The sequence below is a fragment of the Choloepus didactylus genome, chromosome 3 (assembly GCF_015220235.1).
Source record: "Choloepus didactylus isolate mChoDid1 chromosome 3, mChoDid1.pri, whole genome shotgun sequence".
NCBI lineage: Eukaryota > Metazoa > Chordata > Mammalia > Pilosa > Megalonychidae > Choloepus > Choloepus didactylus.
Genome location: NC_051309.1, coordinates 51,604,996 through 51,624,570, shown reverse-complemented (window position 1 = coordinate 51,624,570; position 19,575 = coordinate 51,604,996). Strand labels below are relative to the sequence as shown.

General features: G+C 37.0%; 1 protein-coding gene across 1 annotated transcript in view; it reads left to right on the top strand.

The window, feature by feature from the left end:
• The window catches only part of CORIN (corin, serine peptidase), a 282,039-nt gene that overhangs the window by 187,434 nt on the left and 75,030 nt on the right, over positions 1 to 19,575 (top strand). The window contains exons 6-9 of the mRNA XM_037828932.1: positions 3,047 to 3,160; positions 12,337 to 12,444; positions 15,478 to 15,588; positions 17,412 to 17,528. Coding sequence (XP_037684860.1) covers positions 3,047 to 3,160; positions 12,337 to 12,444; positions 15,478 to 15,588; positions 17,412 to 17,528 — 450 coding nt within the window. The remainder of the gene's footprint in view (positions 1 to 3,046; positions 3,161 to 12,336; positions 12,445 to 15,477; positions 15,589 to 17,411; positions 17,529 to 19,575) is intronic.

Sequence of the window (19,575 nt, the reverse complement as noted above, 5' to 3'; positions counted from 1 at the left end):
CTTCTTTCTCTTTTGGGTTCACTTGACTTCCAGCTTCTGGCTGCTTCCCAAGGCTTGCTTTCTGTGTCCAATTTCCTTTTCTTATAAGAACTTCAGCCATATTGGATTAAAGTTCACCCTCATTCAGTTTGGGCATACCTTAATTAAATGACATCTTCAAAGGTCCTTTTTACAAATGGGTTCACAACCACAGGACCATGGGTTGGGACCTGAACATGCCTTTTGTGGGGGACAGTAATCAATCCCTGACACTTGTTATGCTCCATTTCTTCTACTTTTAAACTGCTGCTCCCTGCAAAGAAACTGTGATAAGGATGCCTACCTGCTACTTTATGGGGTTGTTAGAGAATTCCAAATAGTAGGCATTTGAAGCACCATGGTAATTGAGCAGTTTTACAAAAATAAAAGTAAAAACTCTGAACACAGATTAAGAAGAAATCACATATGAGGAGATTATACAAAAGTTATCTTGAAAATATGATTAATGAAGCTATGAACTTTCAAATAAAGAATGAGAATAAATAAACAATTTGCCATAAAGTGGAGAAAAAACTTTATTGTCCTAAAACCAAGGGCACCCATTCCTCCATCCGAGGAACCACACTAAAGAACTCAGTTTCTGCTGAATCAGCCAAGTCAGGGAATACCGATAATCAAAACAATGAATGTGGTGCTGCGTTTTAAATTTGATCCAGATTTGATATGACCATACCCAAGAAATGACTTTAGTGCAGTAAACTATAATGTGTTGTAAAGATGAAATCTAGATGTCAGGAGTCATTTAATGTTGACTTTTCAGCCACATTTCCTGAGGAATCATCAGAGCTGTAAGGGAAGGAATGCAACATTCCTTCTGAGGTATAGCAGCAGCTGAAATACCAGGCATGGAATTTCTGTACTCTCTAGTATAATACAGAAACAATCTCACAGTAGGATAAATACTTATTACTTTAAAATATTCTCTTAACTTTAGACTGGTAAAAACATAGTGTTTCGGTTTTTCATTTTGTAGCTGGTTTCTGTGAACACTTTATGAGTTCTATGTTGAATCCTCCTACACTCTTCACAATAAACATGCTTTATATTTTGTCGTTAAAACCTATAGATGTAATCAATTGTATTGATACTGAAATTGTGGGAAATAACTAAAAACCAGATTTCTGATATCGATATCATGAAGATTGCAAGTGAAATCAAATTAAAAGAAACTTACCAAAATCAACTAGGACTTAATATTTGGCAAATCTAAACTCTGATTGCCTTGATAGCATTGGAAAATAATCCATTAAATGCATTTTTTTTCCGTTTGCTGTGAGGCAATATATTGTACACCATTGGAGATTTAGGTGACTTTTTTCCTTCAAATATTAATTAAGGACCTCCTGAGTGCCAGCCACTTTGCTGAGTCCCGGGGACGTGGTGGTGAATAAAACAGGCAGTGAGCCTTACCACGTCAGGCTTTCAGTCTGCATTTTCTGTATTTCTAATTCTGAGTTAAGATATTCCAAATTTTCTGGTTCCCTTTAGTAAATCAACAAGAGTAGTCCCACCAAGGAATGATGGTTTCGGGTTAAGGAATGGTGGTGGTGATAAGACAACTAACCACACAGCTGATGGGGGGCTTTGGCCATGGCTCTGTGTGTGTGTGTGTGTGTGTGTGTGTGTGTGTGTGGTTTTGTGGGATTCTATTTATCTTCTGCTACTCTGAAACAGGAATCAAAGGCTCATGAAAAAAAGTTATTTGCTGCTTTTTATTTTCTTTATTTTTCTGATTAGGAAAGTAAGACCTGATTATTATAAGAACATTTGTAAAATACAGAGTAAGGCACCACAAAGAAAATTAAAAAAAATCTTTAATCCTAATTCCAGGGATAATCCCAGATAATCTTCAATATACTTCTTTCCAAGCCAAATGGAATTATGCCTTTTATAGAATCTGTTGTTTTTTTCCCACTTAAATTATCTTGAACTTTGTATCATGCCAATAAATATTTTCTTCAATATTTCAATGGCTATAACAATATTCCGTATTATAGAGATACCAAAATTTATTTAACCAGTTCCCTACTATTGCATACTTGTTATTTCATAGTTTTCTCATTATTAATAATGATGGTGTAAGTATACGTAAAAATAAAACTTGTACTTATTTGTAATGATTTTTTTGTAAGAAGTCCATGAAATAAGATTGCTGTGACTAAATATATGCACATTACTTGATTCTCATTACCAAATATCTAAGTTTATTTTAACATCCACTTTGTTGAACTTTTATTAAGTTTCCCTTAGAATGTTTTCTATTTTTATACTAAATTTGTTGTTTACCATAATTTTGAAATAATTGAATTATTGTGAATTTTGAGATGAAAAAGAGCATGGAATACTAAAAGCAAAAAAAATATACCCAACTGCAACTCTATTAAGGGAGAAAAAAAGAATGAAAATATTATTAGCCAATGTAATTTCACATTCCTCATTGCCAAAATAGATTCTGCCATTTTAACTGGCACTTTTGTAAAGGCAAATAAACATATTTCAAATACAGGACATAGGGTCTCTATGCCTGTGTTCATGAAAGCAACAATTGACTGCCTCTATTTTTACTGCAACTGTCTCTGTGCTGGAGTAGGATTTTAGAAGGAGTCTTTTTTTTTAATGTTTGTTCAATTAGTAGTACTTCACCTTGAGGTAAATTTCAGTTATTAAGAAAAACATTCCCATTTGGTATTTTCCTCAGGTAAATTGTCAAATTTATGAGGCACTCTTATGTTCTGAACAGTGGCTATCTCACTCTGGAGCCCGCTGGTGAATTTTCTCTTGCTTTTTATCACACAAGTACTCTTTGATTTATTCCTAGGTAATTTCACAATTAATACTCCAGCACGGCAAAGGAAAACTGGTGTCAACGAAACTGAGGTAGTTTGGAAACAAATCTGTTGAAGAGCAAGGAGACCGTCTGTTTTTTTAAAATTTATTGTTCCTAGTCTGAAAAGAAACAAAAAACGACCACCTTATTCTGACGCTATTTTTCTGTGCTCTCTTTTAGTGCTCTGTGGAGGAGGCGAGAGCTTTCTGTGTGCCAGTGGCATCTGCATCCCCTGGAAACTGCAGTGTAACGGCTACAACGACTGTGATGACTGGAGTGATGAGGCTCACTGCAGTACGTGACGGGCTGTTGTGGGTTTGCCTGGGTGGACAGTGATTCCATTACGGGTGCAGAAACCAAAATCATTCCCTTGTGAAATCATGACAACCATCTGGCATTTGCATAGATTGCCTTTGGTTTGCCTTTCTAAAGAGAGCTGACGGGTTTATCTTCTGAACCCAGTGTGACAGCCAGAGGCATGTGTTTGCACACCTTTCAAAGGCATGATTTTAATAGGAACTCAGCAGCTAGATGCTGCCTTGGAACAGATCAGGGTCTGAGGCATTTTTGCATAAAGTATCTTAAAATTGGGGAACGGCTTCTTGTTTATTTGGTTTGGGCAAGGGTTTTTGTTTTTGTTTTTAAAGCTTTATGAATATAAAGGTCAATGTTTTTTAAAAAGGGAAATTTTTTTTAATGTGAAAATATTTGCACCCCAATGATTCTTAACATTCATGACAAACAAATACAAATTCCCCCGTTTGTTTATGATTCCTCTAAACCTGGGGATAGTCAAAGGCATTAACTGTTTTAAAACCCCCGATTGGTAGATTCAGTTGTAAACATCTTCAACTTACTTCCCCATTGATTTGGTTGGTTGTTTCGACTAAATTGCCCAGTGGTTTGGTCGATATATATTTGAATTTCAAATTGGTTTGCACTGATGCACCAAATTAAAGGGAAAAGTTAGCCTCAGTACATTGCACGGTCTGTATCCAAAACAGAACCATTTGCAATTGTATTCTAATTGCTTTTTAAGGTTTATATAACCAGCAATAATTACTATGGGAAAAGCTGTATTTTATTCCTTGCAAGAGTTGCCAAGGCTTTATAAAACCTCGCAATTGCTGACGTCAATTGAGAGATTCCTCTGCTCTGTTTGTCAGGTGGACCAACTCTTCCTGCATCTGAAGGGCTAGGATGATCTTTTGTTCTAAATTTTGAAAGACAATTATATTATGGTCACATTTCAGGTCGGTGTTTATAAAACTGGTGTTTCATAATACCCAAGCCTTGAAAAATGCTTGAGGAAAAAATTAGATATATCAGATCCACTTCTTAGAAAGTTACAATGCATATTTGTATATTAAAGGTTCTGAGATATCCTGCAGTAAAAAAGAACAAAAAATATTAATTTTGCTTAACTAGGTATTTCCTCAAGATTAGTTTCTCCAGGAGGGCCCCATTCCCTCCCTCTCTCTTTCCCTCCCTCCCTCCCTCCCTCCCTTCCTTTCTTTATTCCTTCCTTCTTTCCTTTCAGTTTCGCATAATAATGCCTAGCATCCTTTGGAAATTTAGACATGCAATACATATTTTAGGAAATGTTTTCAGTAAATCATTTGTTTTAGTAATTTGGGAATTCTCTCTTCAGAAAAATCCTATGACACACCATTTTCTGTGAAAAAAAATTATAGGACATATAATTGCATCAAAGCATATTGCTGGTGACTTAGCAGAAAACTGCGCGGGACAGCCACTGTAGGGGACTGTAAATGGTCCAATAGAATAACATCGAATTTATGGGCACTGTGGTGGAATCTCTTGTTTATCTCCTAATTATGGCCCATGTTATGCTTTATTCAAATTCCATAGATGCCTTTACTCCTTGTGGTGGGCCAACACTGGCCTCATTATCTTCCTCTATTGCATTGAGCACTGCACTTTGAGCATAGTAAGTACTTTCTGTTGCACTTGTTGAAATTGAATTTAAAGAGTAAATTTTCCCAGTCAGTGAGTGAACAAGAAGGTACTAATATTCTGCAAGGTGTAGCAATGTCCTCATTCCTGGAGAGGTTATTAAGGGCTTTCCTCATGAACATGCCTCAAAAATGGTCTGGTTTGACCATTTGAGGAAATACATCTGTTCAGAATGCTTCCCTCAACCATTCTGTGAAAAAGGTTAGTTAGACACTGAAGGCTCTGTGTGCAGTTGTTTCTGATGGTACAAGGACATCTGCCCGCTGTGCCTTAATATCGGGCACTAATTATGTCAGCGTGTGAGTTTACTGAAGGTGCCACACTCTTGTCACTGCCCTGCGGTGAAGGAATAGTCTAAGTCTGAATTAGGGGTTGGATGCAAATCAGAGCGTGAAAGGAGCCCATAGATACTCACATGGGGAGAAAGAAGTTTTGCTGTGTGTTCACAGAGAGGCACAGAAGAAAATAATGGTTTCAGGTTCTGGCAGGTAGACTGGGAATATGACCAGAGGAGATTGGACTTCCATGGAACAGGGCCAAAAATGGTCTCTAGCTAAGCACTTGTCTGCTTTCACGTGGCATGGGTAAAATGAGGTATTTTTTATTTTACAGGGTATTAATTAATTTCTTTTTTAGTTATCTTCGAAGGGAGGAGGTGAAGGGACTTCATATTTGCAAATTCCTTTGTCAGCTGTGCTAGAAGCATTTACCAACACGATTTGATTTCATTATCAGTTAAAGAGGTGTTATCCCTTTGTTTAGAGGCAGAACCCTGGCTTAGAGCCATGGACAAATTTGCCAGTGGTTCAGAGTACTAGATTTGTACCCAGATTGAATGCTTTCAAGTCTAATGTTGTTTTCCATAAACCATGCTGCCTTTGACTTGCCTTTGTCCCAAAAAGTTTGGATTGGGTGAATGATTATATTCTGATCATTCCTATGACAGGAAAAGCTTTAGCTATTTTGGATGCTCTGTTATGCTTTGGGAGATAATTGGCTGTTATAGCAGCACTCCAGGTATCTGACTGCTTACTGATTTTCTCCCTAATTTTATATTATTTATCAGTCTCTTCCTAACTATTTGTTGAATGAACAGATTTCCAACCACCTAGAACAATCTTAGCGATGTTAGTAGAAAGATTTTTTGAAAATGACAAAATCATTACTTTAAAAAGTATCTAGCTGTGATTTTAGGCAGGCTGCTTCTCTAGCCCTCCATTTTCTTATCATCAGGGCTGGTTGCACATTATGTCTCTAGGGAGCTCCACTTGCAAGGATTCTGATTCAGTTGGTCTGGGGCGGGCAGGGGTGGCGTCCAGACAGCAGTGTTTTTGCAGAGCTCCCCAGGTGATTCTAATGTGCAGCCAGATTTGAAACCACTGGACTAGAAGGTGTCTGGTATCTCTTTGATTGATAACATTCTATAAGCTTTTTATTCTATAGCCAGCTCCTTGAACGGTGATTGATATATAGCATGTGCTTAGCAAACAAAGAAGCAAAGAAAACCTCAAGGAATGATTATCACAAGGAAAATAGCTGCAACAAAGTCCATGCACTTTATGCCACATAAAACTATCATCAAATCCTTTTGGAAATCATTTGCTCTGAATTTGAGGTAAAAGTGGTTGACTTATTTATGAAGACTTTGGTTATCTAATTATACTGATTACAGCAGAGGGCAGCAATTAATAGTATAAATTCTTGAATTAGGCTGCCTCGGTTCCTGTCTCTTCTGTAATACTTCCTGCCTCTGCAGTTCTATACAACTTCCTGGGCAAGTTATTCAACCTCTCTGTACCTCAGTTTCCCCACCAGTAAAATAGAACAATAATAGTAATCATCTCTAGAATTTTTGTGCAGAATGAATTGATGGTTATAAAGCAAGAAGACCAGTCTCTGGCTTGCAATAACTATTAAAAAGGCATTGAATTTATGGTTGTTTTCATTGTCATTATCGTATGTCATCCCCCTCACCCTGCACCTCCAGGGAACAGAGGAGATTAGGCAAAATCATGGGGACAGCTGATAAAGGCTGGTCATAAGTAGCAGAGGAGGCAGAAACACTAAAATATATACAACAATGATAAAAAAACAGCATCATATGAAGCTATTTTAGAAAGGAGGTGATCTGGACAGCACAAAATAAAAATTGCTGTTCCAAAAGATCTTCCAGAGTCATCAGAAATGACTGTATTTACTATATTATTTTTACTAAGACAAGGATGCAAGTAAATACCAGAAAGATTTCCATCAAAATGACAAAAGTAAAAACATCTCATTCTACACTGAAGGAAGAAGCTTCAGCTGTCTGGAAAATTCACTGTGTAGTGGCAATCTAATTATATTGAATCAATCAAACTATTAAATATTCTTGGATTTTTACTATGGGAAAAGCAGTTTCTAGTACCTAGTAAAGATAAAAATTCAGACATGGCTTCTTTGTTTACATGGGTTTTACTGTAATCAGGGTAATAAGAAACAAACATAGAAACCATTAAATATAGTATTTTAAAACAATATAATACAAGAGCGGTCACAAAGCAAAACAAGATTGGGTAAACAAAAAAGATAGGGGTGATTACTAGGAGTTGGGTTGGTTTGGAAAGATTTGATGGAAAAGGTGGGATTGAGGCTAAGCTTTGGAGTGAGGTGATACTTTGCATACTCTAGATAGTGGTTCTCAGCTGTAGGTATTATTTCCTCCTAGGAGACATTGTGCAATGCATGGAGACATTTTGATTGTGGCTGAGGGGGTGGGGGTTGGAGACAGTTGTGTGGGGCTGGGGATGTGTGTGTGTGTGTGTGTGTGTGAGTGAGGGGGGCCCTTTTGACATCTAGTGGGTGGAGGCTGGGAATACTGTTAAACATCCTACAATGCATAGAACAGCATCCCACAACTAAGAATTTTCCGGTCCAAAGTGCCAATACTGCTGCTGTTGAAAAACTGCTCTAGAACAAGAAAGAGCCCAGGGAGTCAAGAAGCCTATTCTCCTCTCCCAGCCCTGCTACTAATGGGCAAACCATTTAACCTCTCTACTTATCTGTCAAATGAGGGGGTGGAACCAAATGATGTTTGGTCTCTTCCATCTTTAATGTTCTATAAATAGAAATTGAGCCTCTGGATGTAAATCTTGAGTTCAAAAACACACTTATGTTCATAGAGTCACAGAGATTGAGCAAATTGAATGAAGCCTTTGATAAAGGCTTTCTGTTCTTTGGTTTTCTGCTTTAATTTGATAATTTTGAGGAAAAAAAGTTAATGGTGTGTATATGAGATGCTAAATTGAATAAATATTAACTTCCAAAAACTTCAGAGGTAGCATTTTGTATTGAGTTCTCATTAAGGAAAAAGATCTATATGTAGAAAAACATCATGCAAAATCATGCTTGTATTGAGCAAGAAAATTGTAGCAAGCAGCTTTTGAAAATTTTTATTTGTTGGCCCCAAATTGTGCTGACAGCATCTCTTTTCAGTTCAAATAAACAGTTTTTCCAATAAAAGGGGGCACTGTGATCTTTGCTATGTGCTGTGTACTGGCCGTGCAGTGCCTCTGGTTAAGGTTTTATGTTTACTAATCATGCAGACCTTAGTAAGGTAACAAGTTGTTTGCCAAATGCAGCTAATTTTGTATTTAACCTCTGAAAATGGTTTCTAACCAAACAAGTCATAACAGCAGAAAGTTGATTCAGCACCTGTGTGAATAATGAGGAATTTATCTTAATGCCTGAGTCATCTCCATTTATAAGATAATTTAATAAATAAAAACATCATTAAAAAAATCTTCCAGTGAGGCATCTTACTATGAATTACTGGGGTTCCCAGCATGGGCCTCACAGAGGATACAAGAAGGTTTTGCAATTTTTGGTGTATTCTCAGGTTAATCAGATTCTGAAAGGGGTATCTGATTCTCCAGCATCCTACTTTCCCAAAAAGTGAAGTGTACTGCTTAAAAAAAGAAAAAAAAGAAAAAAGAAAAAAGAAAAGAAAAGAAAAAAAGAAAACAACAAAACCTTGTATGGTTTAAAATCTGCCCCTATCCCCCATCTACTTTTGCACTAAAATTAAGAAGCCAAATTTTCCTAGATAGTGCTCCTGCTAACAGAATGATTCAAAAATTCTCTATGAGAACTATGTAGATTAAAGCAAAACAAAAATCAGAAAGGCTTTTTAAAACTTCCCAAGGAAAAGTATATATCGTGATACACAAATTCCCCATCTCTGCCTGATTGGCAGAAAAACAGTCATAGCCTTTCTCAACTCTGATAGCATGTGTGCGTGAGCTCCTTTCCACAGTGAGGTGCAGGGTGGGGAGTTAGTGCCCTCTGCTGGATGGGAGGAAGTAGTACTGTTAAGATGATAGCTAGGACTTCTTTCCGGTTCTTGTATTTTCCCTTGTGATGATTATTCTCATTCGAAAATTATTCAGTCTGGGGGAAATAAAAATTTAAAAGCACTTACAAAAGTCTGTATGCGTCTATGTGTCTGTATGTGTCTATGAGAGGACTGAACGCAGGATTTCTGAAGCTCATTTTATTTCTATAGTGATATGATTCTAAAAGTATTTAAGTAGTTTATTTTTAGAAAATGGCTTTTGAAATAGAAATTTATGATTAATGTAAATAACAAGTAACTATTTTGAAGCAGCTAACAGCTTAATTGATCAATGTACAAGACTTTTGATAACGAATTATCACCAATTTAGGATGTTTATTATAAAGAGGTACCCATTCATCAGTTGCATGAGATGCAGATTTCTGCTTGAGGAAAAATAATCAGCCAGAATTCAGTAGATTAGGCTGTTGACTCCTGGTCCTCATCATCCAACTAAACCAATCCTCAAATGTGCCCTCATTTCTCACCTCTTTGTTTTGTTCTTACTATTCCCTGCACATAAGACAGATTGACCTTTTCATTCCACCATCCTACTGAAATTCTTTCCATACTCCATGTTCTCACTCAACCGTAAGCAACCTCTTCTTGCACTTAACTTTAAAAGAAGGGAAATACAGCATGTTTTTATCTAGTTTCTATTAAATGCAGGGTTCTTTACTTATATTATTCTTAGACATTTTTTACAATTCTCATGAGGTATAATTTGTATACTATAAATTTCACCCATGGATTTTTAAAAAATATATAGTTTTGTGCAACCATCACCATAGTCCAGCTTTAGAACTTTTCCATCTCCCCACCCCCCCAAATTTCCCTCAAACCCATTTGCAGTAAGTCTCCACTCCACCCTCCCAAACCCACCCCAGCCACAGGTAAACAATGCTCTGTTTTTCTTGCCATAAATTTGTCTTTTCTGGGCATTTCATTAATGGAGTCATACTGTAGTATGTATCAGTAGCTTGATCCTTTAAGTTGCTGAATGGTATTCCATTGTATGGAAATACTACATTTGTTTATCCATTCACCACATTTTGTTTATTAATTCATCATATCTGTGGATGGGCATGAGGATTGTTTCCAGTTTTTGGCTATTATGAATAATGCTATGAACATTCATGCAAAAGTTTTTTCATGATCCTATGTTTTCAATTCTCTTGGGTATGTTCAAGGACTAGAATTGATAGGTAATATGGTAACTATGTTTACATTTTTGAGGAAGTACCAAAGTATTTTCCAAAGTGGTTGCACCATTTTATATACCCAACAGCAATGCTTGAGGGTTCCAATTTCTCCACATTCTCACCAGAATTTTTTATTGTCTTGTCTTTTATATTATAGTCATTTTAATGGGTGAGAAGTGATATTTCATTGTGGTGTTATTTGCATTTCTCTAATGGTTAATGATGATGAGCACTTTTTCATTTATTTATTTGCCATATGTACATCTCTGCTGAAAACTTTCTATTCAAGTTTTTTTGTCCATTTTAATTGGGTTGTCTTCTTATTGAGTATAAGAATTCTATATATATTTGATATATACAGGTATGATTTGCAAATATTTTTTCCCACTCTGGCTTGTCTTAATTTTCTTAATGGAGTATTCTGTAGCACAAATTAAAAAAATTAGTGAAGTCCCATTTATTAATTTTTTTCTTTTATAACTTGTGCTTTTGATGTTGCATTTGATATTTCTTGCCTAACCCAAGGTCACAAAGATTTTTTTCCATATTTTTCTTCAAAAAAAGCATTATAATTTTAGCTCTTACGTTTAGGTCTGTGATCCATTTGGAGTTAATTTTGGTGTAAGATTTGAGGTAAGGTTCAGGACTCATTTTTTTGCTCATTAATATTAATTGTCCCATCACTATTTGTTGTAAAAACTATACTTTCCCCATTAACATAACTGTCCTGACATCCTACATTGTTATTTTACCCTAGTAAGTAGTTGATTTTATCCCAATTTCATGGATGAGTTCACAGACTCAGAGAATTTAAGTAAAACACTCAAAATTCCACAGCTGGTAGATGGTAGAACCAGGATTGGATTTCTAGTTTATCTGAGTACAAGACCCATCTTCTTATTAAGATTGAGAAACCATTTCTCTGCATGTTGTTTATTCCAACATTAACATATAAACTTCCTGAGATAAGGTAGCACTCATTCTCATCTTGCCACAATAATCTGGGATGGTACTTGCTTATTTGAGGGTCACGTTATGGAAAGTAGGAAACAACTTCATAATCTAAATGACTTTTTCTCTCCATGATTTTTAATACATTTGTCATTTACAAATGTAAACTAATACTTTAAAGAAATATTTTCAGAGAACAACTCCATATCCCCTGTTAAGGTTGCTCATTCTTTATGAACCTGAACTTCATCAGGAACTATGGTGAATTGAGAATGTCTTTTCTCATCTTCAGCTATAAAGGAACCTTCTTGTGACATAAAGTGGAAGTCAGATAATGAGTTTCATGAAGTGATAAAAGCACTGGCTTGAGAGCCAGAGGGTCCTAGTCCTGGTTTTAGACTATGCGAGCTTGGGCAACTCATTGGACCTCTCTGGGCTGCAGTCCCCTCACCTGTAAAACAACACGCGTGGACCGATGAACTTGACTGTTTCCTTCCTGTCCTAGTTTTCCAGGGATGCTATGACAAATACTACAGACTGGTTGGCTTGAAAACAGAGATTTATTGTCTCACAGTTTTGAGGCTAGATGTTGAAAATCAGGGTATTTAGCAGCCCATGCTTTCTCCGAAGTCTGTAGTGTTCTGGTGGTGGCTCGCTGGCAGTGAATCTCTGTCTCTGTTACATGACAATCTGTCACCTTTGATCCCCTCCTGTGGCTTCTATTTCCATGTCCCAATTTCCTCTACTTATAAGGTTTGGATTAAGGCCCACCCTGATTCGATTTGGCTTCATCCTCATAGGATCTTTAAAGATTCTATTTACAAACGAGTTCACAGCCACAGGAGTGGGGTTCAGGACTTGAACATGTTTCAATCCCCACGATCTCCCATGTTATGCTTTTGCTAAATCCAGTAAAAAGGATTTTTACTGCTCTAATGACATGTTGGTATGTCTTCTCTTATTTGCAGACTGCAGTGAGAATCTGTTTCACTGTCACACAGGCAAGTGCCTTAATTATACCCTTGTGTGTGATGGATATGATGACTGTGGGGACCTGAGTGATGAACAAAACTGTGGTAAGTAGAAGCATTGTTTCTCTAAAGGTTTTAATTTAAAATCACAGAGATGTATAACCAATGACTTGTAGCCTGTTTGTTAATATGATTAGCAGGTTAAATTACAAAGTAGTTGGTTTATTATTTTTTAGAAGGAAGGGATTTTTTGAATCACTAATCTCACCCATGATGTGTATATATATAATATTTCTTTCATAAACAGTCATACTAAGGAAATATTAAAGAAGGGTTTGAGGAAAGACAGGTAAATGTTGATATGTTAGTATTTTTTTCTTGTTGAAAGTGTTCTCTGGTTAAATTTAATGGCTTGTGTTTAAATTTTGAGACTTTGAGCAAAACTTTGCAGATGGATATATTTACTGATCTCCCTTGCTATATATAACCAAAGACCCCTCCTTTATTTAATTGCCATGTACTACAGAGACTACTTACACACTATAGCTATACTTAGAGTTATGACTACATATTTGTGTTAAGTATAAATGCTGATCTCCTGATCCTTTAAAGAATAAGCCTAACTTTGAAGGATTTGTGTTCAATTCTGAGTGTCATCTTCTGAATTAAAATCAGCAAAATTCTTGCTTATCCATCATTGTGACTTTGTGAATAGCTTTTAAATTTTTTAGAATTTATTGAGTGACATTACAACTTAGGAATAAGAACAAAAGGGCCAGCTGGGGTGAGAATAGGCTAGGAAAATGATGTGAGCCAGTTTTCAGCATTAGAAAATATTGGTAGGAATGCTGGGAAAGGGTCAGGTGTATGATGAGAGGAATGTTTCAGAGTGGCAACTGTCAGTAATGGCCCCATGCTGGGAAAATAGATAACTTGTAGGAGTTCCTTTCTAGTTGCCCATCACTGAAAAATGTACCTTTGTACAAGTCATCCCATGGGTTACTGATGGATATGGATTATATTCTGGGTTTGGTCCTCCCTGTAACAAAAGATGAGAGGGAATTGGTGAGTATGTACATCATAGACTGTATCGCTGGAGAGGACTTAGAAATCATCTAATCCAGCCTCTCCTTTTACCTATTAAATAACTAGGGCAAGAGATGGAAATGGAAAGGTCAGTGAAAATGTCCAAGGTATAATTAATATGTCAAAGGGACTTACCACTCAACATAATTCCACTGACTATGGTAGAAAAACATGAAATTTGCACTCTCAGAGAGACTATTGTCCTTATCTAATCACCATAATTATGATTTTCACTTAGACTCATCTCTACCTGGGCTGCCATCTTTAGCAGGGTGAGCATGCGGTAGCCCTTCTGATGCCTGCCCAAAGCATCACATCTCTTGTTCCTTTCTTATTTTCTCTGCACTATGTCTTCCTTATCTTCACCTTATTCTTCCAAAATACCCTTTAAATTCCATGATCCTTCCAGACCAACAATGTCTATGGCAGTGGGACTGTAAATGGAAACACATATTAGTTTCTCATTATTGAATCTGTTACATGAATCTACATACATCTTTTAAGGGGCACTTTATATATAGGTTTACCACTTCTCATGGCAAAGTATCTTAGTTTCCAGGCTAAGATACATATCACACAGTAGGTTGGCGAAAGACAGGAATTTACTGGTTCATGGTTTCAGAGGCTAGAAGACTTGCTTCCTGTGGTGGTTTGGAGCTGTATGTATCCCAGAAAAACATGTTCTTAAAGTTAATCCATTGCTGTGGGTGTAAATCCATTGTAAGTAGGACCATTTGATGAGGCTACTTCAGGTAAGGTGTGACCCACCTCATTCAGGGTGGGTCTTAATCCTATTACTGGAGTCCTTTATAAAAGAATGAAATACAGGGAGAGAGAGAGAAAGAGAAGAGAGAGAGAGAAACCAAGGAAGCAAGGGGCTGAAATCAATAAAACCTGGAAGAGAAGGGAGAGTCCAGCAGACTTGCCATGTGCCTTGCCGTGTGTCAGAGGAGCCAAGGATCACCAGCAGCTTGTCTTTGGGAAGAAAGCATTGCATTCATGATGCCTTGATTTGGACATTTTCTCAACCTCAAAACTGTAAGCTAATAAATTCCTATTGTTTAAGCCAATCCATTTCATGGTGTTTGTTGGAGCAGCCTAGAAAACTCAAACACTTCCTCCCAGGGTCAGAAGCATTCTAGCTGGCTGTCAATCCTTGGATTCCTTGGCTTTCCCATCACATGTTGATGTTTTCTCCTTTGTCTTGGGTTCCGTTGACTTCCAGTTTCTCTTCCTCTATGTGGCTTTCTCTTCATAAATCTCCCAGTATTAGGATTAAGACCCAACCTCGTTCAGGTGGGCCACTTCTTAATTAAAAATAACATCTCCAGAAGGTCCTATTTGCAATGAGTTCACATCCACAGAAATGGATTAAGATTAAGAACCTGGTTTTTCTGGGTACATAATTTGTTATAGTATCCTGTGGGATTCTTCCCTCTGTGAAGAAGCTTACTACATAGTTCTGTCTTTTTCTGGGATTGTATAGATTAGGACAGGGTACAATACAGGCTAAGAAGAATCATGAAAAAAAAAAAAAAAAACCCACAAATATTTCGTATTGCTCACCCAGCCATTATTTCAAAGATGAGTTATATATTAAGGCAGTTCAATAGAAAACCTAAGCTTAGTATCAGGAGAGATGAAATGAAGAAATATCAGAGTTTCCAAATTACTGGAGTGAGGTAAATTACAATTGTTGGAAACATGATAGAGTTGTCAAAAATACATCAAGTCAGCTATCTACAAAGTCACAAATACTTCATAAGGAAAGAAAACAAAGACTAAACAAGGCAAGCAATAACAAGAACAAACTATGTGTCCTGGGAAAGGAGTTGTTATTCATGTGAAAAACAAACATACCTTACCCCACGTGATGATGGTCAGCAGGGCACACATCTGGGTGGGAAATAATTTAATTATGTCAGACCCATAGCAGAAAAGTCACTGAAGGTTTTGGAACAGACCCTCTTCAAATGGATCTATGAGCCATAGAGTTATAACTGCTTTGTCATGCTGGTTCTCTACCTTCTCATGAGTTTCTGTTTTCACCAGATTGCAGTCCCATAAAGGAGCATCGCTGTGGAGATGGGCGTTGCATTGCGCTCGAGTGGGTGTGTGACGGGGACCATGACTGTGTGGATAAATCTGATGAGGTCAATTGCTGTGAGTGTCCCAAGTATCATCATTTTACTTATTTTTCCTTTTCTATCTGTTTAGACAAATGAAGTTTCACTCTCTAAATCAGAGTCAAAGGGAAAGATTGATATCCTTTGCTCTTGGCCTCTAAAGATAAAAATCAAGGGTTGCAATGACCATAATAATGTAGAGTATCTGACTTCCACACCTATCTCCCTGAAACTCCAAGCTGAACTTTGGTGAACTGGCCAAGCAGGTGTGTGTTTTGTCTCTCATTGCTCCATATGTGTCCTTTGTGTGTCTGGGACTTTGTCAGAGGGGGTCCCCTCTCAGGGACTGGAGGAATTTTCTTCTGCAAAGGATATAAGAGTAACCAAGCTTCCTTGAAGGTGCCTTCAAACATGTTCTCAGGGGCCATTTGTGAGAGAACATGGAGAGAGAAGACAATGGCCTTTGATATCCATAGAGTGATACAGAGAGTGTGTGAAATAACTCTAACTTTATAACCTGTTGTGTTTCTGGGTGAATGAAGTCTTCAGGTAGCTGTTTCACTACCTAGCTAATAAAAATAAATATGACTATTAACTCTTTATTTCCCCTAGAAATATAGTAGACAAACTAGGGAACAATAAACATGAATGGAAGCAGCCAGGTATTAAAGTAGGTGCTGTTGACCTGAAAGTGCTAGTATGATGTACTTTTTACATGTTTGAACGAATTAAGCTTTTCATTTCATCTTTTGCTGTTTAACAAAAGTAGGAGAAGTTGCTGCATATGAGAGTAAATATTTAATTTGCCTATAATTCAAGGCAAAAATAGAAATGAGGATTATATGGTTTTAATATTTTACATTAGAAAAGGCATATATTAATTAACATACAATGCCAAGCCTTCCCCTTCCCTTAACTGAATTTGAACTGGGATTTATCATCTGAGTCCTTGGACACAGTAACAGAATGGACTGTGTCTTGACAGATCTTGGGAAAGCAAGGACATGATGCTCAAATATACCATTCTGGTGTTGAGTTCTGATTCAAGAGAAGAGGATTTTAATTTTAGACCGTAACTCAATGAAGGCTCAAGTGCCATGGTACATGGCTTTCTGGTGCTCTAAAAGACAATAGGGATAGAATTTAGGGAACCTACAGGAATCAGTATGTTAAATGGCCATTAGACCATTCCTTTTGAATATCAGATGTCATAAGCAAGTTTTGAAATAAAGTGTTCGTTGTATGTTGTGTACTATGTGAGTCTTTTCAAATGTGTTATTTTGTTGGCCCATTAAGGCAGGTAGGAGTGGAATGAAATGTTTGGGCTTGGAGTCAGAGAAGCTTGCCTTCACATTCCCGCCCTACCTCTTACAGCCATTTGGCTTTGAGAAATACACTAAAGTCTTGAAGCTTCAGTTTCCTCATCTGTAAAACAAGGAGAATAATTTCTACCTTGCAAGTTTGTTTGAGGATTTGAGTTCATTTACACAATGCACCTAGCATAGTTAATTCTTTCCATATAGTAATCCCTTAATAAACTTCAGCTTTTCTTGTTAGTTGTATTACTTCTGTCATCATTAATACACTTCACACCATGCAGTTATCAAGGAAAACTTGAATTTTTAATAAGTGCTACTTAGTAGGACAGAGAAACTCTAAAAAGTTTTAGAAAATTTTCCATTCCAAAAATACCCAGAATTTTTCAAGAATTGTGAAATACATTCATTCATTTATGCAGAAGCTTCATATATGCAGAACACTATTTTTTGATGATACCAGAAAAATGGGAATCATTTATAGCTCTCTGACTGAAAGTTGTACTAATAAATAAAGTGAATATTTTACTCTGGCTTTTCCTAGCCTGTCACAGCCAGGGTCTGGTGGAATGCAGAAATGGACAATGCATCCCCAGCACTTTCCAGTGTGATGGAGATGAAGACTGTAAGGATGGGAGTGATGAGGAGAACTGCGGTGACAGTAAGTGGGTGTTGCATCAGCTGAAGCATTCCTTTATCTTTGGACCTTTCCTTGGGATCAAAGCAAAAGTTTGAAGTAACTTAATGCTTAAATGGATTCCAACATAAATAATTCCAGATTGCCAAATGCACTGGTCCTTATAGTTCTGGTTGTCCTGAAAACCCTTTCTTGTGGTGAATGTAATTCTCAAGCAACTTATCCTGAAAATCATTCCTAATGGTGAAGGCTAAAGATTAAACACTTAAACAGCATGGTCAAATTCAGTTAGCTGTCTTATGAGGAAAGGCAGCACCATGAAAATTAGAAAATTCCAGAATATAGAATCTGATTAAATTAGATTCCAATTAGAAGGAATTGACTCTTGAAATTAAATATGACAGCTTCCTAAAAAAACTGTGTTGGGAAAAGCCGTTTAATACTTCACATTGCCAAGCATATACTTAAATATACTTTAAAAGGAGTCTGATTTCCATGTGTGAAACTTAAAAATAAAAGTATATCAAATAAGTTGTTTTTTAATATGTGACTATTTCTGTAGGAAAAGAAAGTTCCACACCAATTGTTTTAAAGCCCTAGTTTGTGTAAAATTATTTTTGTGTATGGGGCTTGTAAGAATATCCCTAGACATAAAAATCACTACATTTGTTTATATGATACACACATAGTCTAGTTGCTGAGAATGTGGTTGTTGGAACCCAGGGGCCTGGGTTCAAACCCCAGCTCTGCTGCTTACTATTTGGTTGAGTTTAGGCAAGTTTCTTAACTGATCTATGTCTCAGTTTTCTGGTCTGTAAACGTGGGATAGTGATAACTATTTCCTGGGGTCATTGTGTGGACCAAACTAGTCAACTGAAATAAAGAGCTTAAAGCAGGGCTTGGCAAATGGTGAGAACTAAGGAAATGCTAGCTATTATTATGTGATCTTTTCTCAAGTTAAAGCATTTGGGGGGGACTCTATGGCTAATGAGACTGGTCACTTGTAGCTTTAAATTATTTTTATCTTATGAATATTCATTATTAAAACATCTATAGCGAAAAAGCATGCAAGACCTACAGGGAGAGATTTTTAATAACAGAATGATTACATAAAAATAATATATAAGGAGTGCTTAGTTTTACTAATGTTAAAATTTAGAAGGAACGCTTTTCTAAGCATAATTGTTCTTTCTTTCTGCATAATTTGACTGTCTTTGAAATAATTTTGGATTCTTCATTCTGCAATGGCAGGATTTTTAAGTGAATTCTTTATATGGGTGAGATGTAAGAAAGTCATACGAAATGATCAAAATGTAAAAAAAATAACATCTTTATATTATTCACTCTAATGAATTCAACTTAATTATCATTGTGATTAGAGAGCTAAGAGTGAAGGGGAGAGTGGTGCTGGAGAATAACAATTGTCAAATTGAATGCTGGATTGTTATGCTAGACAGGACTCCAGAATGCAGCTGGGACCACTTCTCCCAGGACTTTGGCCTCTATTAAAGATTTAGGCCTTTAAAACCTTTCAGGATCTGCTCTCTGCCTACTGGTGTAGCCTTTCTCACACTTTCTTCTCTGAGGTTTAAACTTCAGTGACTTTCCTACTTTGAGACCTTTGTATATACTGCTGTCTGCTTAGGAAACCCATCCTCCCCTCTCATCCCAATTTTCCTCATTTGCCTAGGAAACCCCTTTAAGAAGCATCCCATTACTGCCCTGGTTTGCTTCCACTGCTCTTTTCAAACACCCTCATTATAGCATGTGCCGGTTTGAGTGTATTGTGTCCCCCAAATGCCATTATCTTTGTGGTCTTGTGTGGGGCAGAAGTTTTGGTGTTGGTTAGATTTGCTTGGAGTGTGCCCCACCCAGCTGTTGAGTGATGATTTTGATGAGATGTTCCCATGGAGGCGTGGCCCCTCCCATTCAGGGTGGGCCTTGATCAGTGGCGCTATATAAATGAGCTGACTCAAAGAGAGAAAAGTGAGTGCATCTGGGAGTGATGTTTTGAAGAGGAGCAAGCTTGCTAGAGAGGAACGTCCTGGGAGAAAGCTGTTTTGAGGCCGGA